General features: G+C 30.8%; 1 protein-coding gene across 1 annotated transcript; it reads left to right on the forward strand.

Moving 5' to 3' along the window:
* Nucleotides 1-9,645: 9,645 nt before the first annotated feature.
* Nucleotides 9,646-11,491, forward strand: LOC126892466 (uncharacterized). The gene is made up of 2 exons (XM_050661998.1): nucleotides 9,646-10,912; nucleotides 10,963-11,491. The coding sequence occupies exons 1-2, from the start codon at nucleotides 10,818-10,820 to the stop codon at nucleotides 11,438-11,440; spliced, it is 573 nt and encodes a 190-aa protein (XP_050517955.1). The 5' UTR covers nucleotides 9,646-10,817; the 3' UTR covers nucleotides 11,441-11,491.
* The last annotated feature ends 11,032 nt before the right edge of the window (nucleotides 11,492-22,523 follow it).

The following is a 22,523-nucleotide window of genomic DNA, read 5'->3' on the forward strand; positions in this document are numbered from 1 at the left end:
TTGCATATTCAAGATATATGCCGACTGATTTAAGGAAGATAGTAGATGGGGTAATACAAAGGAATGGCTATTTTGGCCACTCAGAGAACCTGCTTCTAGCGATGTTGGCAGATACCAGAGAGCACATCCGCAAGTTAGCCTGCCACAGAATAATTGCTTCTAGAAAAGAGAACAAAAATTCAACATCTGTCAGACAATTTCGCGTACCTCCTTTAAACATACAGACAGAGGATTATACAGATATAATTTACTGGTATGAAACAGATAGGTCAGAACCACCAATAATAAAGCACGTCTCCGACGAGGACCTGGAAAGTTTTGTATCTGGTCAAGAAACTGCAGCACCCTTTCTAGATTTGTCCAAGTTCCCCTGCCACACTCAGGCCACTGAAAGATGTGTACATTTAGTTACAGAGGCATCATCTAAAGTTTGTGGAGAGGAAAAACGAGATGGTTTCATAAAATCTCGAATCGAGTCCAGGAAGCTAATGAAATCATTTAATTCTAAGTCAGAATTTAAGTTTAAATAACCTTTTGTTCCTTTTAATAATAATATACGTTATAAGTTAAATATTTGTTAATAATAACATATTTTTTGTAAATCGGTACACGTTCCTTTTAAGGTAAATACGTTTTGGCAGCTTAAGTGTTTTGTTGAATTGTTAGTTTTATTTTTCTTACCTACATTATTGTTCCTACACTCACTTTTAATATTTAATATTACCTTATAGAAATGTAACGAGTCGTATTACCGTCAATAAATGTATTATTTCGTTAATTTGTTTAGATTTCAGCTAAAATTGTATTATCTACATGAAATAGGATTTTTTTATTTTCCGTTAGGTCTTTGGGGCACCTCCAAAAATGTTCCGAGAGCCTCCAAATTTTGAACACAGACTTTTTAAACATTCAAGAAGAGTTTACATATAGGGCCGTATCGAAAAATTTTTCCAAAAAAAAATTTTTTTTTAGGAGGTTGGGGCACCTGAAGGGGTTGATGTAAAAAAAAATTTTTTTGGCAAAAAACTTACTTTTATGAATGGCAACTTTTGCCACAAGGGCCATTATCAAATTCGAAAAAAAGTTTTTTTCGATCCATCCTAGTGTACAGATACGGAACAATAAAATATAATATTCTACCCTCTTAATATTAATTCAATCTTATAGGATCGAAAGCGTTTGATTTTCATTTTTTTCCAAAAAAACCCAAAAAGGGAGGAGTCCGGGCACCGACTTCAATTGAACTTGGGGTCTGGACTCTTACCACCAAAAAAACCCCAGAAAAAACCACAAAAACCCCAGGTAGCCGAGGCGCCGGTTCTCCGGGGCCTCGCCTACCTACCCAAAAAAAACCACAATGAAAAATCCAACAAAACGGAGGAGTAACGTCTCCGGTCGGGTAACCGGTCGGAGTCTTTACTCCAACACCAAAAAAACCAAAAAACCAAAAAAACCGGAAGGGCCTAGTCACCGACTAGAACACTACTTGGGGACTAGGCTCTCCCACCCAAAAAAAATATAAAAAACAAAAATGTTTTCTCTTTCAGGTCGACAAAATTGCGCGTCGGAGCGAGTAGATGAAAGTGTGAATGCATGTACTGTTTGAATGACAGGCCGGTTAAGGTTTCTTGGATTGGATTCGTAACACCTGAACAAGGAACTTTGGCGACGAGGCCGGCACACAACTGACGACAACCCCTCTCAGGGAAGTCCGAAGCACACACAGACGGTTTGCGTCACCTCTTACTTGGCAGAATGCACGCCAAACTTTCCAACAGCCCCTTCAGGGAAGTTAGGTAGTAATCAAATAAAGACATGAGGCCTCTGAGCGAATGGCTCAGGGGGGTGGTGGTTCGAAACTCTTTGCTCTCCAAGTGCACAGGCCGGCCTGGGCATTGCAGATCCAGGGGATTCGATATGGGCTCATTTTGCGTGTGTGTGTGTGTGTGTGTGTGTGTGTGTGTGTGTGTGTGATTTTCATTTTTATTATCATTGTTGGTGAAGTCTATATCTTAATTTGCTTTTTTTGGAATTTTTTATGTTTTTTTCGGGTTACATAAGGCTGATGTCGTTATAAAGACTTTGGAAAATGCCTTTTAATACATCCTTTGACGTCGGGTTTATTACCTCAATACATCTAAGTTTCAGAATTTTTTTCTCTTGTTTTGGAAACTACCTCCATCACGTTTTTTTTTATATATTATGCTTTAGTATATATACTTCGAGAATTTAGCAAAAAATTGAAAAAAAAAGTTGACTAACGTACCATCCGTAAAGGATTTTTGAATTTGAGACGTATTACCGAATAGCCCGCAATACATCTAAGTTTCAGAATTTTTTTCTCTTGTTTTGGAAATTACCTCCATCACGTTTTTTTATGTTATAGGTCTGGATCCTGCGTATGAAAAAAAAGTTGATTAATAGCAAGCTGAAAATTTGTTAATAGCTTAAGGGTATCTAGTCGGATAAACTTTGATATATGGGAACACTGGAACAGGGGCAGTTTTAATTGTGGAACAGGTTAAAAATTTGGAACGGTCACACCACGAAAACGGCACTTTTATTTTGTCCGACAGAACAGACTTAAACTCTTCGAACAGAGATTAAACTCTCATGCAAAAATCAGACTGCTATTTATCACCAAATGGGCGTTTTAATAAGTGGAACATGTGGAATATGTCAAATGACAGGAATTCTGACAGGTGATAAATAGCAGTCTGATTTTTGCATGAGAGTTTAATCTCTGTTCGGAGAGTTTAAGTCTGTTCTGTCGGACAAAATAAACGTGCCGTTGTCGTGGTGTGACCGTTCCAAATTCCAGTGTTCCATATATATCAAAGTTTATCTGACTAGACACCCTTAAGCTATTAACAAATTTTCAGCTTGTTATTAATCAACTTTTTTTTCATACGCGGGATCCAGACCTATTATGCTTTATTATATTTACTTTGAGAATTTAACAAAAAACTGAGAAAAAAAGTTGACTAACGTACCATCCATAAAGGATTTTTGAATTTGAGACGTATTAACGAATAGCGCGCAATACATCTAAGTTTCAGAATTTTTTTCGCTTGTTTTGTAAAATACCTTCATCACGATTTTTTTATATGTTATGCTTTAGTATATGTACTTCCAGAATTTAACAAAAAATTGAAAAAAAAAAAGTTGACTAACGTGCCATCCATAAAGGATTTTTGAATTTGAGACTTATTACCGAATAGCCCGCAATACATCTAAGTTTCAGAATTTTTTTCTCTTGTTTTGGAAAATACCTCCATCACGTTTTTTTTATATGTTATGCTTTATTATATTTACTTTGAGAATTTAACAAAAAACGGAGAAAAAAAGTTGACTAACGATCCATCCATAAAGGATTTTTGAATTTGAGACGTATTACCGAATAGCCCGCAATAAATCTGTTTCAGAATTTTTTTCTCTTGTTTGGGAAAATACCTCGCATCACGTTTTTTTTATATATTATGCTTTAGTATATATACTTCAAGAATTTAGCAAAAAATTGAAAAAAAAAGTTGACTAACGTACCATCCATAAAGGATTTTTGAATTTGAGACGTATTACCGAATAGCCCGCAATACATCTAAGTTTCAGAATTTTTTTCTCTTGTTTTGGAAAATACCTCCATCACGTTTTTTCTTATATGCTATGCTTTAGTATATATACTTCGAGAATTTAGCAAAAAATTGAAAAAAAAAAGTTGACTAACGTACCATCCATAAAGGATTTTTGAATTTGAGACGTATTACCGAATAGCCCGCAATACATCTAAGTTTCAGAATTTTTTTTCTCTTGTTTTGGAAAATACCTCCATCACGTTTTTTTATGTTATGCTTTATTATATTTACTTTGAGAATTTAACAAAAAAACTGAGAAAAAAAGTTGATTAACGATCCATCCATAAAGGATTTTTGAATTTGAGACGTATTACCGAATAGCCCGCAATACATCTAAGTTTCAGAATGTTTTTTCTCTTGTTTTGGAAAATACCGCCATCACGTTTTTTATATGGTATGCTTTATTATATTTACTTTGAGAATTTAACAAAAACTAAGAAAAAAAGTTGACTACCGTACCATCCATAAAGGATTTTTGAATTTGAGACGTATTAACGAATAGCGCGCAATACATCTAAGTTTCAGAATTTTTTTCGCTTGTTTTGGAAAATACCTTTATCACGATTTTTTTATATGTTATGCTTTAGTATATGTACTTCCAGAATTTAACAAAAAATTGAAAAAAAAAGTTGACTAACGTGCCATCCATAAAGGGTTTTTTGAATGTGAGTGGCATTATCTACTCACCGTCAATACATCGCCCGTTTAAATTTTTTTTTCCAAACATATATAACATATATAACATTTTTCTTGTCAATATTATCTGTTTTATTCATTTTTGATAAATTTATACCAAATTTTTGTGAAAATATGAAAAAAAAATTTACGGATGAAATTTATGGCTAAGGTAACACCGGTTAATAGTTCTTCATATTTAACACTTTAACTGCCAGGTAAATTCAGAGTAAATTTTGTACCGGGTCTTCTGGGTCAAATTATTTTTTTCATCTTAATTACTCTATTTGTGTTTGTTTTTAGCAAAAATCATAAAATTAGATTTGTTTTTTGGTTATTTTTATAAAAATTGCTGTGTCCTCATTTGGTACACGCGAGTAGTATAGCTATAGTGGTTCTGGGCAGAAAATATCGGGCCCAGAATTCCTAGGACTTTTCCATGTTAATTTTTGGACCCAGAATTCCTAGTACTTTTCAATGTAAAATATCGGGCCCAGAATTCCTAGGACTTTTCAATGCTTTTTCTCTCTAGGACATATCGTCGAGGTTCGGTGAGGCTCGTGGTGGGGGATTTGGTTTATTAGCAGAAATGTGTGAATTGTGTGTTAGCAGTAACAACAAAAAAATGGTAGAGAATTATGAAGTGCGAGATAGAGTGTCAGAGTTGTATAACGTTTTTTGGAGCCTATCAAGAGAAGCATGGCATGAGTATAAGGTAACGTCAGATCGTTCAAAGTTGTATCTAGCATGTGATTATGATGAAGCGGTAGGTGTTTGTGCTGCGTTCCTGAGCAATGATATTAATCTGAATACATTATGTGAGGACATAACTGATTTAGGATATGGTCAATATTGTAATGCTCTAATGTCAGATGAAGGGTTTTTTAGTGAAGAGGAAGAAGAGGAGGAAGATGAAGTCGATTAAGAATAGTAAAGAACAAAAAATGTTACTTTTGTGTGTGTGTATGTGATTTTAAAATAAAATAAAAATTTCATACTATTGTTTTTATCTGAGATTGGTTTTAGGTAAGAAGTATGACTAAGAAAGAAATAAAAGACATATTTTGTTATTCTTTTATTAAATTCATAGGTATACAAAACAAATGTCATTCAAATGTAGTATATTTATATAGATTCGTGATTTTAAAATAAAATAAAAATTTCATACTATTGTTTTTTTTATCTGAGATTGGTTTTAGGTAAGAAGTATGACTAAGAAAGAAATAAAAGAAATTTTTTTTTATTCTTTTTATTAAATTCATAGGTATACAAAACAAATGTCATTCAATGTAGTATATTTATATAGATTCGATATCTTCAGAGCAGCAGCTTGTTTGTAAAAGCTTTCGGCGTTCTTCCAAAAATAATCTCTGTCGCTGATAGGTCTATTTTGAAATTGTGTAAGTTTATAGTGTCCATATAAGATTGGGCTTTTGAATGGAACAATAGGATAATAATGGTCATTTGATCCTATTGTAAAACCACAGGAATAGTTTCCTACTTTCTCATCTTTACAGGTAACTGAGGAATACATTGGTACTGGATTTTCAGAACGGAACGCTAAATATTCATTTAAAATTATTTTATTGTGATATACTTCTGCAACTATAAAGTCACCATCGTCAATTTGGTATTCAGTATTAACAAACACAGTTTTGGATGCTGGAACTCCAATAATTTGTGTAACAAGAACGATAGCAAATAATAAATAAAAAAAATACATCTTCATTGTTGTGGCTCTTCAATACACAGTGAAATTGAAAATCTCTTGTAGCTGTATATATCTTTTAAAGAGAGAGAGAACTGGAGGGGGTAGTAGCGCCTTCGCATGAACTAAAACAAGAAAAAAATATAAAATTAAAAGTGATTCTTTTTGTATTAATTTTTTTATATTTTACGTTTTTTAGTGTGGATCTTGATGTATTCTTGTATGAAGGTCTTCTAAAATGGCAATTGAGGAGTTCATTCTTCTTCTTCCCACCCCCAAGGGAGAGTATCAGTTTCAAAATAATTGACTATTCTTTTATCATCAGTAGGTCTTAAGGCAACTTTATTTTGTTGAATTGTGTAAACCTCATGTTTTTTAGAAATGATAAGATTTTGGGTAGCGTTCGTAACTGTGTGATGAAATAGACAATCAGAATAATCTTTAAAGGTTATAGATTTTAATTCACTTTTTTTATACCTTTAGCTTTTTTAATACTATATTCTTCTTTTTCATTTAATACTTTTAATGCATACATTTTTGATCGTAAACCTACAAACTCAGTCATAATTCGACCACCATTTTCATCTTTCATTAATCCTAAAACTTTTTTATTACATAGTGGCATGTTATAGGCATTATTTACTGAAAAATTTGATATGTCAAACTTATTTATATCAGCCCTCATATGCTCATATACATTTTCGTCGAAAATATGATAAATTAAAGAGTCAGTGTCACAATAAAGGAGTTTTGCGTTATCTCCAAATTTGTTTTTAGTATAGTTAGAATGGAAGTCGTACAACCAAACTTTTGATAAATCTAAAATAGAAAAACCTATAAAAAGAGGTTTATTAAATGTTATTTGTGTTCGCTTCATTTCTACAACTACAAGATTTTCATTAATAATAGATAGACTATGAAAATTGGGTTTTGAAATGTAATTTCGAACACCATAACGGCCTTCCCACTTTGATAGTAATTTACAGTCCTTGTATTTACGTACATTTTCACAGGTCTTACCGAAGAAGGAATTTGTCATCATTTTGTAATTATTTGATTCAAATTCATTTTTACTTTTTTTCCTAAGTTCTGTATTTAGATCAACATATTTCTTCACCCAAGGTGCCTGATTGAATTTTAAGACTCTGTAAATTTTATCAAGTTTTAAACCTAGTGTTACTGCTTGTTGAAGAGCTCTGTAATGAATTATATAGTGTTTTTTATCAAATAAAGTTGTTAATAATTTTGTTACTTTGGATTTTGATTTTGGTGGTATTAGATGTTCAGGACATAAGGGTAAATCTTTGTGTATATTAAATAGTTCTTTTGAATAAATAATGTCACATTCTAATATATATCCGATATCAGAGTTTTTATCAACGGTTGTAACATCTGACATCACATTAGGATCTATCCATTCAAAACCTCCATAAGGTAGAGAAAAACACATTATTGTACCATATAAATTTACAAAATCCCAATATATTAAGTAGGAATCACGATCTTGTTCATTATAGTCTTTACTCATATATTTGTTATTTGCTTTGCCATATCTATTGGATACTTGTGAAATTCCTCCTCGTAGACCTCGTTCGATAAACATTACTTTATCTATGTCATCTAATAACTCAATTTCTACTCCAGTAATCTTAAGACATGCATCAAATGATAATCCTGGAGCTGTGTAATAGTGAAGAGGATCTAAGCCATATGTTTTTAAAGAAGTTTCCCGAAAATTTTCAACAATATCACCTAATAATAATACGTCTGTAGTTAGATAAATTTCCGAAAAATCTTTTAACGTATTATTATGAAATTCTGTCCATATGTTGCATGCATGATTGTAATCATCATCACTAATATGTGTTTTAGTAAGAGTGCTATAAAAAGCATTTTTAGGAGGTAAATTTTCATCTTTAAGTTTCTCCCAAGAATCTAAATACTCATAAGGAAAAACACCTTTTCGTGTCAACAAATTAAATTGGATTTCATTTGGGAAAAACGATTTTAAAATTTTGTTTTGAGAAGTAGTCAAATAGGAGGCAAGCTTATCGATACTTTCAGACATAAATCTATAGGAATCGATAAATCGTAAACTGCATTTAGTACCTTGTACAAATTTTGTAAAGGAAATATATCTTTCTTTATTTAGAGGTAATATTTGAAAATTTCCTTCAATTCCGTATTTAAATGTTTAATTAGGAAGTGACTATCATTTCCCAAATTATGAAATACTATAGGTATCATAAAAGTTTCACGTAACTGTAAATTGCAACATTGATGTGAAGGACCCCTATAGGTTCCAGTCCTGTGGCAATGATCTTTGCATTTAATATCATCATCTGAAAAGGGTTGTGTGCAAATATAACATAATTCTGCATTTAAAAATTGATTTTCTTCTAGATTTGTCAAAGGTGTCATTGGAACAACGTTTGAATAGATATCATCCAGTTTTTTACTGATTAACCCTAATTCTTTAACAAACCAGGATATACAGTCCTCTCCTGTATAAATTTTAAATTGTGTTAATGAATCATCATATGAACATTTTAGTAGAAAAGCTACACTATAAGGTACATGATGTTGAATTTTTCTCATGTTCGCCGTTGGAATGGTAGGATCGGAATACTTTAATAGGAGACATTCTATATCTGCGTAAATGACAAAGGAAACTTTAATTTTGTTCTTAAAATTAGAAAATTTCAAGATTCTCTTATTCCAATTGGGAATTATCATTTTAGTATTATTCATTGTAAAACAGTCCACCCAATGTTGTTGAAGAAGAGGTTCAGATGAAAAATAATTTAAACATCGATCACATATCCACTTTTTAGTATTACTATTATTTAATTGTGTAAAAACTAATTTTGATAAATTTTTTATAAGGACATAATGGTAAATCTGATAGTGATCAATACAAATATTTTCAAAATTAATATTATTATCTCGATTGTCATATTCAATATTTTCATTTGTATAAGGAAGTATTAGTAGATTGACACGTTTTCTAAAGTCAAATTTACTTAAACAGACTGGTGCTATGCTGTTATGTTCAAAAATACCAAAAACGTTTATGGATATATTATTCATTTGTTCAAATTTCCCTATATCTTTTAATCTCATTGGGAAATCAATGTTATCATATTTTAGAACACTTGAAAAATGTGGATATGAGGATATTCTACTAGAATTTGTATTTGGTTGTACAGGAAACAAATATGCCACAACAGACCAAAGGAAACAGTAATTATCATTGTTTTTAATATTAATACAAGATTTTTTATTTTTAATAAAATCAGGTAATTCTATGTAACTAGAACAACCTACTGCTATGGGTATATACTGATTTATATTTACTTTTAAATTCAAAATTTCATACAATGCAAATCCTGAATCTCTCTCCTGAAAATCTTCAATTTTTGATAATATTCTATTAATGACGTATTCCTCATACCACTCTTTTAAATTAGTAGTGTGATCAATTATTTCGTTTTTTGTTGCAAAATGTTTAATATCAGTTTCTAAATTATGAGGTTTAATAAAATTTGCTAAAAATACAGTATTGACTTTTAAAAGTGTTTGTTTTAGTGCCTTTTTAATTTTTAGAGAAAAACTTCTAAATGCCTTTTTCAAAAATGTTTTAGGATCTTTAAAATTTAAATTAATAATTACACCAGTTTTGATTCTTTTATTAAAACTTGACTCTAAATCACGCCATATTAAATTATTATTAGTTTTTTTTTAGATTTTTGTTTTTTTGACTGTAGTTTTAATAATTTTCGATGTTTCAAATTGTGTTTGTGATAATTTAAAAGACCCAAACCCGTTTCAATTCTATTACGATGTTTAATATGGTGAGACTTATTTTGAATTGCTTTCTTAACTAAATTTATACTTATTTTGATAAATCTGATCCACTTGTTGAACTCCTCAATTGTTCGTAACAGCATTACAACTTTTTCCACTTTCTTCACCATATCCAAAACAAACATATCCAAAGTTTGTGAAGACATGGTATGTTTTATATTATTTTCAAAAATACTGACAACTCATTGGCACTTCTGCTACACTGAAGCTACCGATTCTAAATGAACCGCAAGCAGTACGTAAATGATTGTTTGATCATGTTTGTGCATAGTAATTATTTGTAAGTAGGTATGCATGGTCATTAGATAACAACAATGTTGCAAATAACCATTATTTTAATTATTCATTAAAACATTTTTCTTCACAATTAGATAGATAGCAACAAAGTAATAAATAAGGTATTTTTACAATAATTGGATTCTAATTATATATAAATATGCAAAATTATTCATTAAAACATTTTTCTTGTCAATTAGATAGATAGCAACAAAGTAATAAAATAAGGTATTTCACAATAATTGGATCCTAATTATTTTAAAATAAGTGGAATTGCATAGATATGCTTAAACAAAAAAACAATTTGTAATTAATGACCATTAGATAACAACAATGTCACAAACACCAATTATTTTAATTATTCATTAAAACATTTTCTTGCAATGCACTTATTAGAAAAAAATATGTAATATAATTGCTTTGTTTTCCAATAAGTGCATCTCATTAAAAATGTTTTATGTAGTATTTTAGTAGGTAATAGATAAAATTTTGATATATATATATGCAGGTGCCTGCAAACGGATATGATATTATACCAATAACAGGTTGAAATAAGTACTAAGTGAGTAACATTTTGTCATTGTTGGTGTATTCATCGTGGTCTCATTTATTGTCACTGTTTTATTTATTGTTTATTGTTGTTATTTTCTATATATAAAATGTCTGGTGTACCATGTACAATTTTGGTATCCATAGAAGATAGATTAAATTTCCCCACGAAAATGGCTCTAGTAGTCATAAGGCAGCTATTCAGGTATGTTTTTTTTTTTTTTTTTAACAATCAGTTTTTGCATTCCATTTCAGATATGGTTTAAGAAGCATATCTCTCCGGAATGATAGAATCTTAATAGACTTAGTATATACCCCAAAGTCCACAACGCTGTCGAGAAAATTTGGTAACTTACCAGTAAAATATATCCGTATGCAAATAAATGATTCTAATGAGATAGGATTGTTTGAAAAAGCAATGAAGAGATACTACTTTGACTTAGAGGAGGAGACAGAAGCTCTTCCTCCTCCTCCTCCTCCTACTACTACTCCTTCTATTAAATCAATTCAGAAGGAACCTTTAAAGAAAAAATTGAAGAGGAGAGTAACACAGCATGTTGAGTCCATTGATCTTGATCAAAATTCACAAGTGTGGTCATTTGATGAACACATTATAGATGATGATGATGATGATAAAGAAGATCATACCAGAAGAGCGACAATAAGTGAGACCAGAAATGACTACGGCGATGACGATGACTGCACCACCACATTGATACCTCCTACGGAGTAATTTTGTATTAATATATATATAACTGCAATTTATTTTTTGGTTTTTTTTTTGTTTTAGAGGTACAGTACTGTGTGGAGATTGTAAAATTTTTTTTTGTTTCTGCAAACTTTTCTTAAGAATTCACTTAACTTCATTATATTGTGAGGAAACACTTCCAACAAGTGCAGAATGGTAAATGCATCAGAAACTGAAGAACGAGCTAAAATTCAGAAAATAGCAGTTGAGATTATAAAGGCACCTATGATAAGACATATTTTTATAACACTACTGGCAGTCTGTAAAAATCCACGAACGTTAAGCCCTAACGATTTAAGTAGGATTATTAATCACCACTCACATCGTGTACTCCCAAGTATTGTAACAGATGCATTTTTTCGAAACTTCAACTTACCAGTTGAACCAGAGGAGTCCGATTATGATTCTGATTTGCGTTATGCTTTGTACATGAGGAAAAAAAAATAAAAAAAATTTTTTGACAATATGAGTTTTATTTGTCACAAGTAACATTTTCAATATTAGTAATAAATTTATTCATTAACCAATCATGTATTACATTTACAATTTCTAGAGAACAACTTAAGGTATTGATAGTATGTACATTGCAATGGATTAACATATTGCATGAATTTTGTTTTAATACACATAATTTTGGACAGTTCATTGTAGCTTCTATATCTATAATTTTATTACACAAAAACTTTTGGAGTGTCTTCTTTTTCGGACTTCCTTTGACTACAATTGTATTGGTTCCAATAATATTTTTAATGTACTCACTAATAGTTTCCATTGAAATATTATTGGGATGTGAACTATTCCAATTTATTCCATGTATATTGTCGGTTATCCACTGAAGATGGTGTTTATGTTTTTCTGCAAAACAATCCAAACTCACAGGATAATTGACAAATGTATGATGCCACACACGTGTATATATATTAAATATACATATTTCTTTAATAAAGAACTCGCTGTCTTTATATTGGAAACCTTGGATATCTATAATAAACATTATTGCACTTTTACTAAATTTGATAATGGATTGTAGATAACAGTACGATCATGAATTATTAAACAGTATACTGAAGTGTTGTCTGGAAAGTTTTCTGATGATTCTAGTTCTAATCGCACATCTATAGCACCACCTTTTACTGCTTCGTTTTGGTGACTACAATCTATGATGAATATCGGTGCTTTTTGTATGAAATTGGTTAAGGATAAGCAAGGTTCGCTTTTACCTTGAAAATAATATGATTCTTGAAACCTTGCATACATTTCATAAGCAATGGCATAGTGTTTCTTTTTAAAATCAATATTTAAATTATCATATGGATAAACCTCAGAATTCAAATACACTTTTAAATTAGTCAAATTACAATGATCAAAATCGCTATTATCTCGTGTTTTACTATTTTCTCTATCTGTCTGAAAACCTACAATCATGTATCGAGGCACTTCGCTTTGTTTAACTGTCATGATGGTCCAATCGTAAGATTTTGTTTTTGGTAGAACTGGTAACTTTTGTAAAGACCAATTTCTGAATGAAATTTCCAAATTATTTTGCATTTCCAAGTGTTGTAATAATACCAATTTTTGTTCATCAGAAACAGATATATGAGGTACTTTCCACATAATTTTTGTAATTTTAACTTTTGGAGTATCAGTAGCACCATCTGTCGTTATAGTTGCGTTAAAATCAGTATGACTGCGAACCAATACGAGTTCCTGCTGTAAATTAATAATAATTTTTTTAAAATCTTCTCCAAAGCCTAAAATTTGTTTCAGTGGAATGCAAACGTTAAAATAACCCGTTGTCGGTTCAACAATTTTAGGATGCTCCGTTATGGACCAACCAGAATTGGCATTTTTAATGCAATCATTGGGAGTAAATGATGCATATCCTTTTAATGTTGATGTGATTCCAGGAAATCTAGAACGCGCAATTATTGTTCCTCCAAGTTCATATCTACATTCTTCAAATAAATGAAGAAATCCATTATTGATAAAACTGAGTTTCGTACTGTAATGGCCTTTTTCTTGTGATATCAAATTTCCCTCCAAAATTATATAACTCTCGCTGGGATATGTATAAATATTTTGTGATTGAATTGGTATTCTAATCTCATCATTATTGTCTAAAGATATAGCTGAATATGGAAGGTGTGTATGATATTCAGAGTTAATTATAGATTCATCTACAGGTACAGTTTTATTGACATACTACCGTTCATTTTTTTTTGTATGTAACTGTACACCTACAAAAACACTTTATAAAATATTCTTTGATAATAGTAAATAATTTACAGCGACACAAAAATCTTTGCTTCTTCTCCTTCTTCTTCTTCGTTTTCTTATTCTGCTTCTGTTTCGTAATTTTTAACTTTTAATCCTAAGGATATTAAGAATAAAATATTTTTCTGTGTTAATGGTTTGTACGTTGTCTTTAGACTAATAGGACTCAATATTTTTCTTTCTTTTATATTGTTCCACTCAATAGGATGTACATTATATAATACAACCATGTTTTTAAATCTTTTTTAAATGTAGTCTTATCGTTACCACCTCACCATTAAAATTGATTATATTTCCATCTTGGTCAACTATTTTAAGGTTAATTTCTTCAATATGACTTGTATTTATTGGTAAATAAATGACGTTAGCAGGAATTTCCACAATGCGGTGTCCAGGTGGAACTTTATGAAAAAACATATGGATCATATGAGTACTCTTTTCATTATTATAAGTATTTGTAACTAAATTGCACTCAACCCCTATAGAATTTACTCTTGTAATATTTACAGGATACTCTGAAATATGTTTGTCTGGTTTTGTATGTAAGAGTGGTTTAAAACCGAGAAGAGAGCCAATGTTATTGGGTTTTTTGAAATCCACGGTCCTGTTACATTTTAATTCACTTCTTAACGTATTTCTATTTGCAACTAACGTGAAGATTGTTTTATCAGTTGCAGGATTATTCCTTTCAAGCCATTCAATGTGTTCTTTTAAATATTTTTCAATATCTTCAACCTCGTATGCTCCATTTGGAATCGTAATTTTTTGAGATTTACCAAAATAAAATGTGTTATTACTTTCATCAACATTCGGAATAGAATTATAACTTACGAAATCAATAAGACCTAACACATATTCATTTTGATCACTTAACGTTATAGGAGGATTGATTTTAACTGAAAGGATAGAACTTCTCCCTGAAACAGTGAAAGTATATGACATCGTGACGACTTTCGTTCAAATGAAAACACACTGGTAAAATTATTATTTTTATTGACATAGAAATGATAAACATAACTGACCACAATTATAACTATTATATGATTGATATCTATCATGATTATATAGTACTTTACAAGGTCCATTTGATAAAAAGTAATCTCTTACTTCCAGAGGAGGACGAAGGTTGCCAAAACTATCAAAATAAATAACTGTTTTTCCAAATTTTTTGTATGCTGTCCAGTGAGTTCCAGAACCTGTATCATCATCTAAGTTTATAACAGCACATTCATTATTTCGTATTTTCTTTGGTAACTGACTTTTCATATATACACCACGAAAGTATGGAATTTTAGCACTAGTAGCAAAATATTTTATATCAATATTAGTTAAAGGACGTTTAGGCATGTTTATATTACAGTTTTTCCTAAAAAAAGACCCATTCCATTTTTATGAGGTTTAAGATAGAGTCCTTTTCCCATTGCTACGGCTTCCATGGTTCTGTTGTGTCTTTGTGATTCTTCTAATTGTTGTTTAGCTGCACGTGCCTCATTTATGACTTTTGCCACTCCTGCAACGCCTCCTGTAACGGCTCCTAACGCTGAGAGACCTGCAAAAATGGGAATCAAGGGAAGAAAACCACCACTTTTCGGTACTGGAATCACACGAGCGGGCAATACTTTTTTCTTAAATTTTTCAATAACTTTAAGAGCAAGCGAAATACCGCTATATAAATCTCTTGGTTTATGTCTAGTTAACGCTTTTCTAATTTCTCTTAATAATACATTAAATTTTATTTTTTTTGTTCTTTTTTTAACTTTGACATTTTTACGTTTTTTCGTCTTAGCACTCGTTCTTCCTCTTTTAATGTTTTGTACTGCAACCATTTCTATACGATGTTTCAATATATACTACAACATTGTTCTACACAAACTATCTTATATATTTTTTTTTCGTTTCACATTCCTATTGAAGTCATGATCCTCACGTTTTCGCTTTTTTGCTACTGCTAGCACTGGATATGTGCTAATTTCATTCAATTTTATTTTTTTATCTCTTGTGCTTTCATTATTATTATTATTGTCATCATCATCGTCATCATCTGATACCGATAATTTTCTTTTTAAACTTGTATGAACATGTTTTGGTACAGTTAGAGATTTTTGTTGGGCTTCTTCTTCTCCTTTATTAATTCTAAAATTAATTGGTGGTGGTCTAATTTTAGGCATAATAATTTTTTTAGGTTTTCTGTTGATTCGTTTTAATGATTTATTAGCCTTAAAATCATCAATTTGTCTTAAACAATGTTCCATAGTTTCCATTGATTTATTCATTATATTTCTAACAGTTGATATTGACTTATAACAACTTTCAAGTACTTTTGGACAACTTTTTGTATACTCCATTCCTAATTTGACTTTTGCATGCATAGCCCCACTTACTCCTAGAGCTGCAATTTTTTCACCTAAAGAAGCATCTTTTGACTTATATCTACCATAAGCATTTTCAGCTAAAATTTTATCAGCTTGGTGGCGTTCGTTTAAATCATTTGTAGAACTATAGGCTATATCATGATTCTTGCAAAAATCATCAAGAGGATTTATACCAACATCTCCACGTTTTAGTCGTTTTCTAAGCTTAGTACCAGGTCCACAATATCTGTATCCTCCTGGTATATGAAGTTCAAATGGTAGTTTATTAATTAAACTGTTTACAACACCAGTTCCTGAATAATACTTCATTATTTGACCAACTTCTACATAATGATTATAAAACTAGTGTATTAGATATTTATAGTCATTTTATAAGTTAGTGTTTGACGATATCGTTGTCTCTTATGAACAAATTTAAAATTATTAAACAAAAAACTAAACTAAATATATGCAATCATGATGTTCTAACAGAAAATACACCGAAACATGGGTTACTTCTTCCAAATACAATTCAATGTTTAATTGTCGGAAAATCTAATTGTGGAAAAACAAATTTGATGATTAGTCTATTAGAACATGAAAATGGGTTAAAGTTTGAAAACATTTATTTATATTCAAAATCTCAAGACCAACCAAGATATTATACCACCCTGTAAAGCGAGACAGAATTCAGTTTTTATATTTGATGACGTAGCTTGTGAAAAACAAAAAGTAATTCAAGAATATTTTAGTATGGGTCAACATAATGGAGTTGATTCATTTTACCTAAATCAATCATATGCCAAGATTCCAAAACATTTGTTACGTGATAATGCCAATACTATACTTACGTTTCGACAAGATGAACGAAATCTTAAACATATATTTGATGACCACGTAAGCCCGGATATTACTTTTGAAGAACTAAAACAAATCTGTTCACTGTGTTGGCAAGAACCGTATGGTTTCTTTAGCATTTTTAAAGATAAACCAATCAATAATGGACGATACAGAAAGGACCTTGATCATTTCATACAAATATATAATTAACAATTTGAACAGATCAGATCAGTACCCTTTAAGAGAGGAACCGTTCAAAACAGTTCAAAGCAGTTCAGACACTTGTTATGATGACAGATCGTATTTTGAAAAAACAAATTATTGCAAAACGTAAAATTATTAGAAATAAATTAAAACTTTTAAAACATGGAGACGTTATAAAAGAAAAAATTTTCTCACCAATAACAAGACACTTAAAGGTTATTGAAACAAAACTTAACAAACCGAAAGATCCATATAAAGAAGAGGAATTTGGAACCAACTATGATGAACCATTAGATCGAATTAACAACGAAGAAGAAGAAGGAGAAAGCGAAGAAAAAGAAGAAAAAAACGAAGAAGAAACCGAAGAAAAAAGGAATGATGTTGATTTAGAAAATTTTCATGCACTACCTAGAAAATATTTACAAAATATGCAATCTGATAATAAAGAATTTGATTCTAAATATGGTGTGAGATATATTAATGATAAAAAACAATTCTTTATAGGAGATTCACAAATACATTTTGACAATTCCAATATAGTACTTAAACATAAACAATATAAAGGAACTCCCGGATTATTTGAACTTATCTTTAAGAAAAATCCAAAGAATTATTTAGAAACAGACCTACAAGTATATAAAGACATAGTATCTAAAACTCATGCCCATAAAAGACACTACCATCCTTCAAAGCAGATTGATGGTAATAAATCCGAAAAATATAAAAACATTATAGCGCCTATGTTTGGATTGGGTATGTTAATGGAATCCACTAATACTCCAATACAATATGTATATTTTGATGACCCAAACGAGCTGGTTAAACGATTAGAATTGCTTATAGCTTCAACACAAGCAGGACATACTGGTCATACTAACGAAATAAATTCGATTATCGAGGAATTACGTGAACTTAATATAATTATCTAACAATGTCTTCTAACCGGAATGATACAAAAAGGAAGGTAGTAAACGAAATACATAAAACAGCACGAATTAATTTTAAACGTCGTAAAGTTACCTTAAAATCAATTAGTGATTTATTTCAAGCAGATCTCATTGATATGCAAAAATATCAAGATGTAAATAATGGATATAAATACATTTTAGTGATAATTAATTGTTTTTCAAAATTTGTTTGGACATGGCCGCTTAAAAATAAATCTGGCAACAACGTTGCAATTATGTTGGAAAAAACTTTCAAAAAACAGCATCCAAAAAATTTACATACTGATATGGGTACTGAATTTTATAACCCACATGTCAGAAATGTAACTAAAAAATATAAGGTTAACCATTACAGTACATATAGTGAAAAAAAGGCATCAATAGTTGAAAGAGTAATTAGAACTTTAAAGAGAAATATATGGAAAGAATTTAACTATCAAGGACATTACAAATGGATTAATATTTTAGATGATATTGTAAATAATTATAATAATACAAAACATACAACGATTCAAATGAAACCAGCTGCTGTTACTAAACAAGATGAACCACATCTATTACGTACAGTATTCAATCGAATTAAAATAGCACATAAGAAGAACAAATTTAAATTAGGAGATCACGTTCGCATATCTAAACATAGAGGTGTATTTGATAAACACTATACACCAAACTGGAGTACAGAAATTTTTACAATAAACAAAGTTCAATTTACAAATCCTACCACCTACCTTCTTCAAGATTTTGAACACAAAGATATCAAAGGAGGATTTTATACTGAACAGCTCCAGAAAGTTGAATTTCCTGATGTATATCTCGTCGAAAAAGTTCTCCAAAGAAGAGGTGACAGATTATTTGTAAAATGGTTGGGATTTTCCGACACACACAACAGTTGGATACATAAAAATGAATTAATATAAAAACATGTATACATTTTATTAAATAAAAGAATAGAAATGTTAGATTTTTTTTATTTACAAAATTACATAAAATTTTCATTACATGATTATTCATTACCATCTTTCTTTGCACCTTCTTCTTCTCTACTAAAAAAACTGTAATCATTTTCCACTGGCACTGAGTTATAATTTTCATGATTAATGAAACTAGGCCATAGGTTATTACAATATGACATAAATCCCAAATAACATAATTTATCATATAAAGTACTCAAATTAATTTGATCTTGAAGGAATCGATTACAAAATTCTACAGCTTCATCATAATCGATTGCTAATAGTTTATATACATGGGTATCTTTTTTGAAATACTGCTGCCATGTTTGTATTGATAATTCTGAAAAAACTTTACACAATTCCAATACTCTATCTTGCACTACCTTTTTGTCTGTCATTTTTGGTGGGCTACACATAGACTTAATTTTTAATAATACTAAACTGAAATATTCTTATGTTTCTGCTAATAAACCAAATCCCCCACCACGAGCCTCACCGAGCCTCACCGAACCTCGACGATATGTCCTAGAGAGAAAAAGCATTGAAAAGTCCTAGGAATTCTGGGCCCGATATTTTACATTGAAAAGTACTAGGAATTCTGGGTCCAAAAATTAACATGGAAAAGTCCTAGGAATTCTGGGCCCGATATTTTGGGCCCAGAACCACTATAGCTATACTACTCACGCGGCCTGTGATTGTGAAATTGTTCCTGATGTCTAGTTGCAGGCCATGATCGAGTACCATAGATGAACACTTAAGGTGAAATAGTCCGCTATCTTAGGGAAGGTTCTAAAAGAAGACGTGCAGCCATTGTCGAGTACAATAACGCAAAAGCATTTGTGGACATGTCAGATCAAAAGACAGCTTACTCAAACTGCTTATGAAAGTCTGTCAAATGGTACAGAGAAGTGGCATTTGAGATGATTACTGGTACTTCACTGGTGAATACTCTAATTATTTTCAATAACATCAACCAAAGAAAAATGTCAGTTACAAAATATTCAAACAAAATGTGTGCATGCAACTTCTTCAAAGTAGTAATAATCTACTTCTTCCTGTACAAGTTCAAGCCAAACATGAACTTACTCAAAATGCTTTGAACAAAAGAGGCAGATGCACGATTTGTTACAAAAAAACTCTGAACTCCATGGTCGAAATTATGCTGTAAAAAACAAAATGAATAACATGGGTATGCAACGGATGTGAAGACAGCCCTTTTATGTGCTTAGAATGTTTCTTTGCCAACCATGTTTTCACAAAAAAATAACTAAAACATGTACCCTAAGTACTAAAACTGACCCTCAGTACCTAATTTTCTAGTTAAAAATACTGCATTCTATGTTACTTTTGATTATAATATGCTGCACTGTCATAAAAATAAGTTAATGTACAGTTAATTTTCATTTTATTATCCTTTATACCTTTAAAAATTAAAAAAATTCCAGGATATTTTTAAATGTTATAGTTCTACGCCAGACTCAATGATATTCCCATTTAAATACACGGTAAATGTGTACCAACCACGGACACAGCTGAAACGCTGACAAAACCTGTGTCCAATATATGTACACATGGCATAGAACTAAAATTGCCTGTGTCCATATATGGTACACATGGCAGTTAAAGTGTTAATTAACACGATTTACGCTATATAAAGCTAAATAAGCCAAAACAAAGAATGGTAATGTTATTATAATTCGTATTATTACTACTTAAAATTAATGATTTTCTAACTCCATGGCTTCAATTTTCAATAATATTTAATTGCTTTTAATTTATTTTCTTTGGGAAGGAGTTAACATGTATCGGAAACCTTTTTTACTAATGTCCAAAGGACAGTCAAAAAGAATTAAGAGAGAAACGGCACACACGCATGCTAATATCAATGGCACTCATTCTAAACAACAAATTTCATTTTATGAAGAAACTGTAGAGGCTAATAATGAGAATGGATTTGAAAATAATAACCCAGCTTCTTGTTCCCATCATTCCAATTCCCCGTCCCATCCAACAACCTTGTTCATCTAATGAAAATGTTTCTGCATATCAAAATGTTATCGATGAAAGCCCCCTATCAGACATTGAATATGAAACTGGTGAAACTCCTGCTGATGCAAATGATACACTTGTTAGCAATTTAAGACATTGCGGTGTATTCTGTAACATTTCCGTTAAATTTAAGAGGCCTCTAAAATTTAACTTTTAACGGTCCTCTAAAACTTTTAGGTTATATTGTTTATTATGTTTGACTCAACTTATGTGTGCGAAGCCGCTTTATCAAGAATGAGCTTTATTAAAATTCGGTACAGATCTCACCTAACAGATGAATATCTCAACTCCCCAATGAGAATCAGTTGCACCAAACTCACTCCAAACATCAGACAGGTTGTACATAATAAAAAAGGCATTTTTCTCACTGATCATTTATTTTGTAAATAATGACAAATTTTCTGATTCGGTTTTTTTGTGGATTCCTGTTCAAAAATATCTTAAACAAATCAGAAGGGCCCGGGATGCCGGGCAAAACAATCTTTTTTTATACAAATTCAAAATTACCTTTTAGCCCCGAAAATTGTATTTAAGAAAGGTCTCTTGTCATTTTTTCAAAAGTTGATGGTTTTCAAGTTATAAGCGATTTAAAATATGAAAAATGTGAAAATACCTACGCATTTTCGAGGTTTGAAAACTGATTATGTAAATTATTAGTTTCAAGTTGCCAAGTGCCTAAATTAAAGTTTAGAAATTCAATTTCAAGATTCTAACGAGTAATCGGGACTCACTTCAATATAGACCGTTGTTTTTTAATTGTTAAGTATGCGAGTCCACTCGACTTTTAAGTCGCCGTACATCGCAATTTATGGTGCGTCTCTGTCGCACTTATTATACATATACGTACTTATGCAAAAAAATGCCCAATACATATACAATACATATACAATAATTTTTTCTTAATGATTTATTTATTTATTCAAATTATTGCCAATGTGCTAATTAAATACGCCAATAAAAACAAACGGTCGAAAATGAAATAAACCCCGATAACTCATCAGAATCTTAAAATTGAATGTTTAAACTTCAATTGAGGCACTTGACATCCGCAAAAATAATAAAGTACACATGAATTTTCAAGATTCGAAAATGCTTATTTTCGCATTTTTCAGTTTATAAATCGCTTAAAACTTGAAATCTATCAAGTTTTGAGAAAAATGACAGATAATCTTTTTTGTTTAAGATGACCCAAAAATGCTACTAAAAACATATTCTCGGGAGCAAAAAAGGTAATGTTTTGGATTTATTAAAAAACTGTTAAAAAGAAATGTCTGCCTAAAAATTTCGCACTGCACCCTTCTGATTTGTTTACCGAATTGGAACAACCAGACAGGTAGTGTTAACTCCGGACCCCGGAAGTGTCATAGGTTTTCGAAACGGACCCTCAGGAAATATAATTGGTGATCCCTGTTATAGAGGACCGCTAAAATAATATTTTTTGAGAGGA

This window comes from Diabrotica virgifera, chromosome 9 (genome assembly GCF_917563875.1).
Source record: "Diabrotica virgifera virgifera chromosome 9, PGI_DIABVI_V3a".
Taxonomy (NCBI): Eukaryota; Metazoa; Arthropoda; class Insecta; order Coleoptera; family Chrysomelidae; genus Diabrotica; species Diabrotica virgifera.

Coding starts and splice junctions, on each gene's coding strand:
- LOC126892466 (XM_050661998.1), top strand. CDS start 10,818: ATGTCTGGTGTACCATGTACAATTTTGGTATCCATAGAAGATAGATTA. Junction 10,913..10,962: donor GTCATAAGGCAGCTATTCAG/GTATGTTTTTTT, acceptor ATTCCATTTCAG/ATATGGTTTAAGAAGCATAT.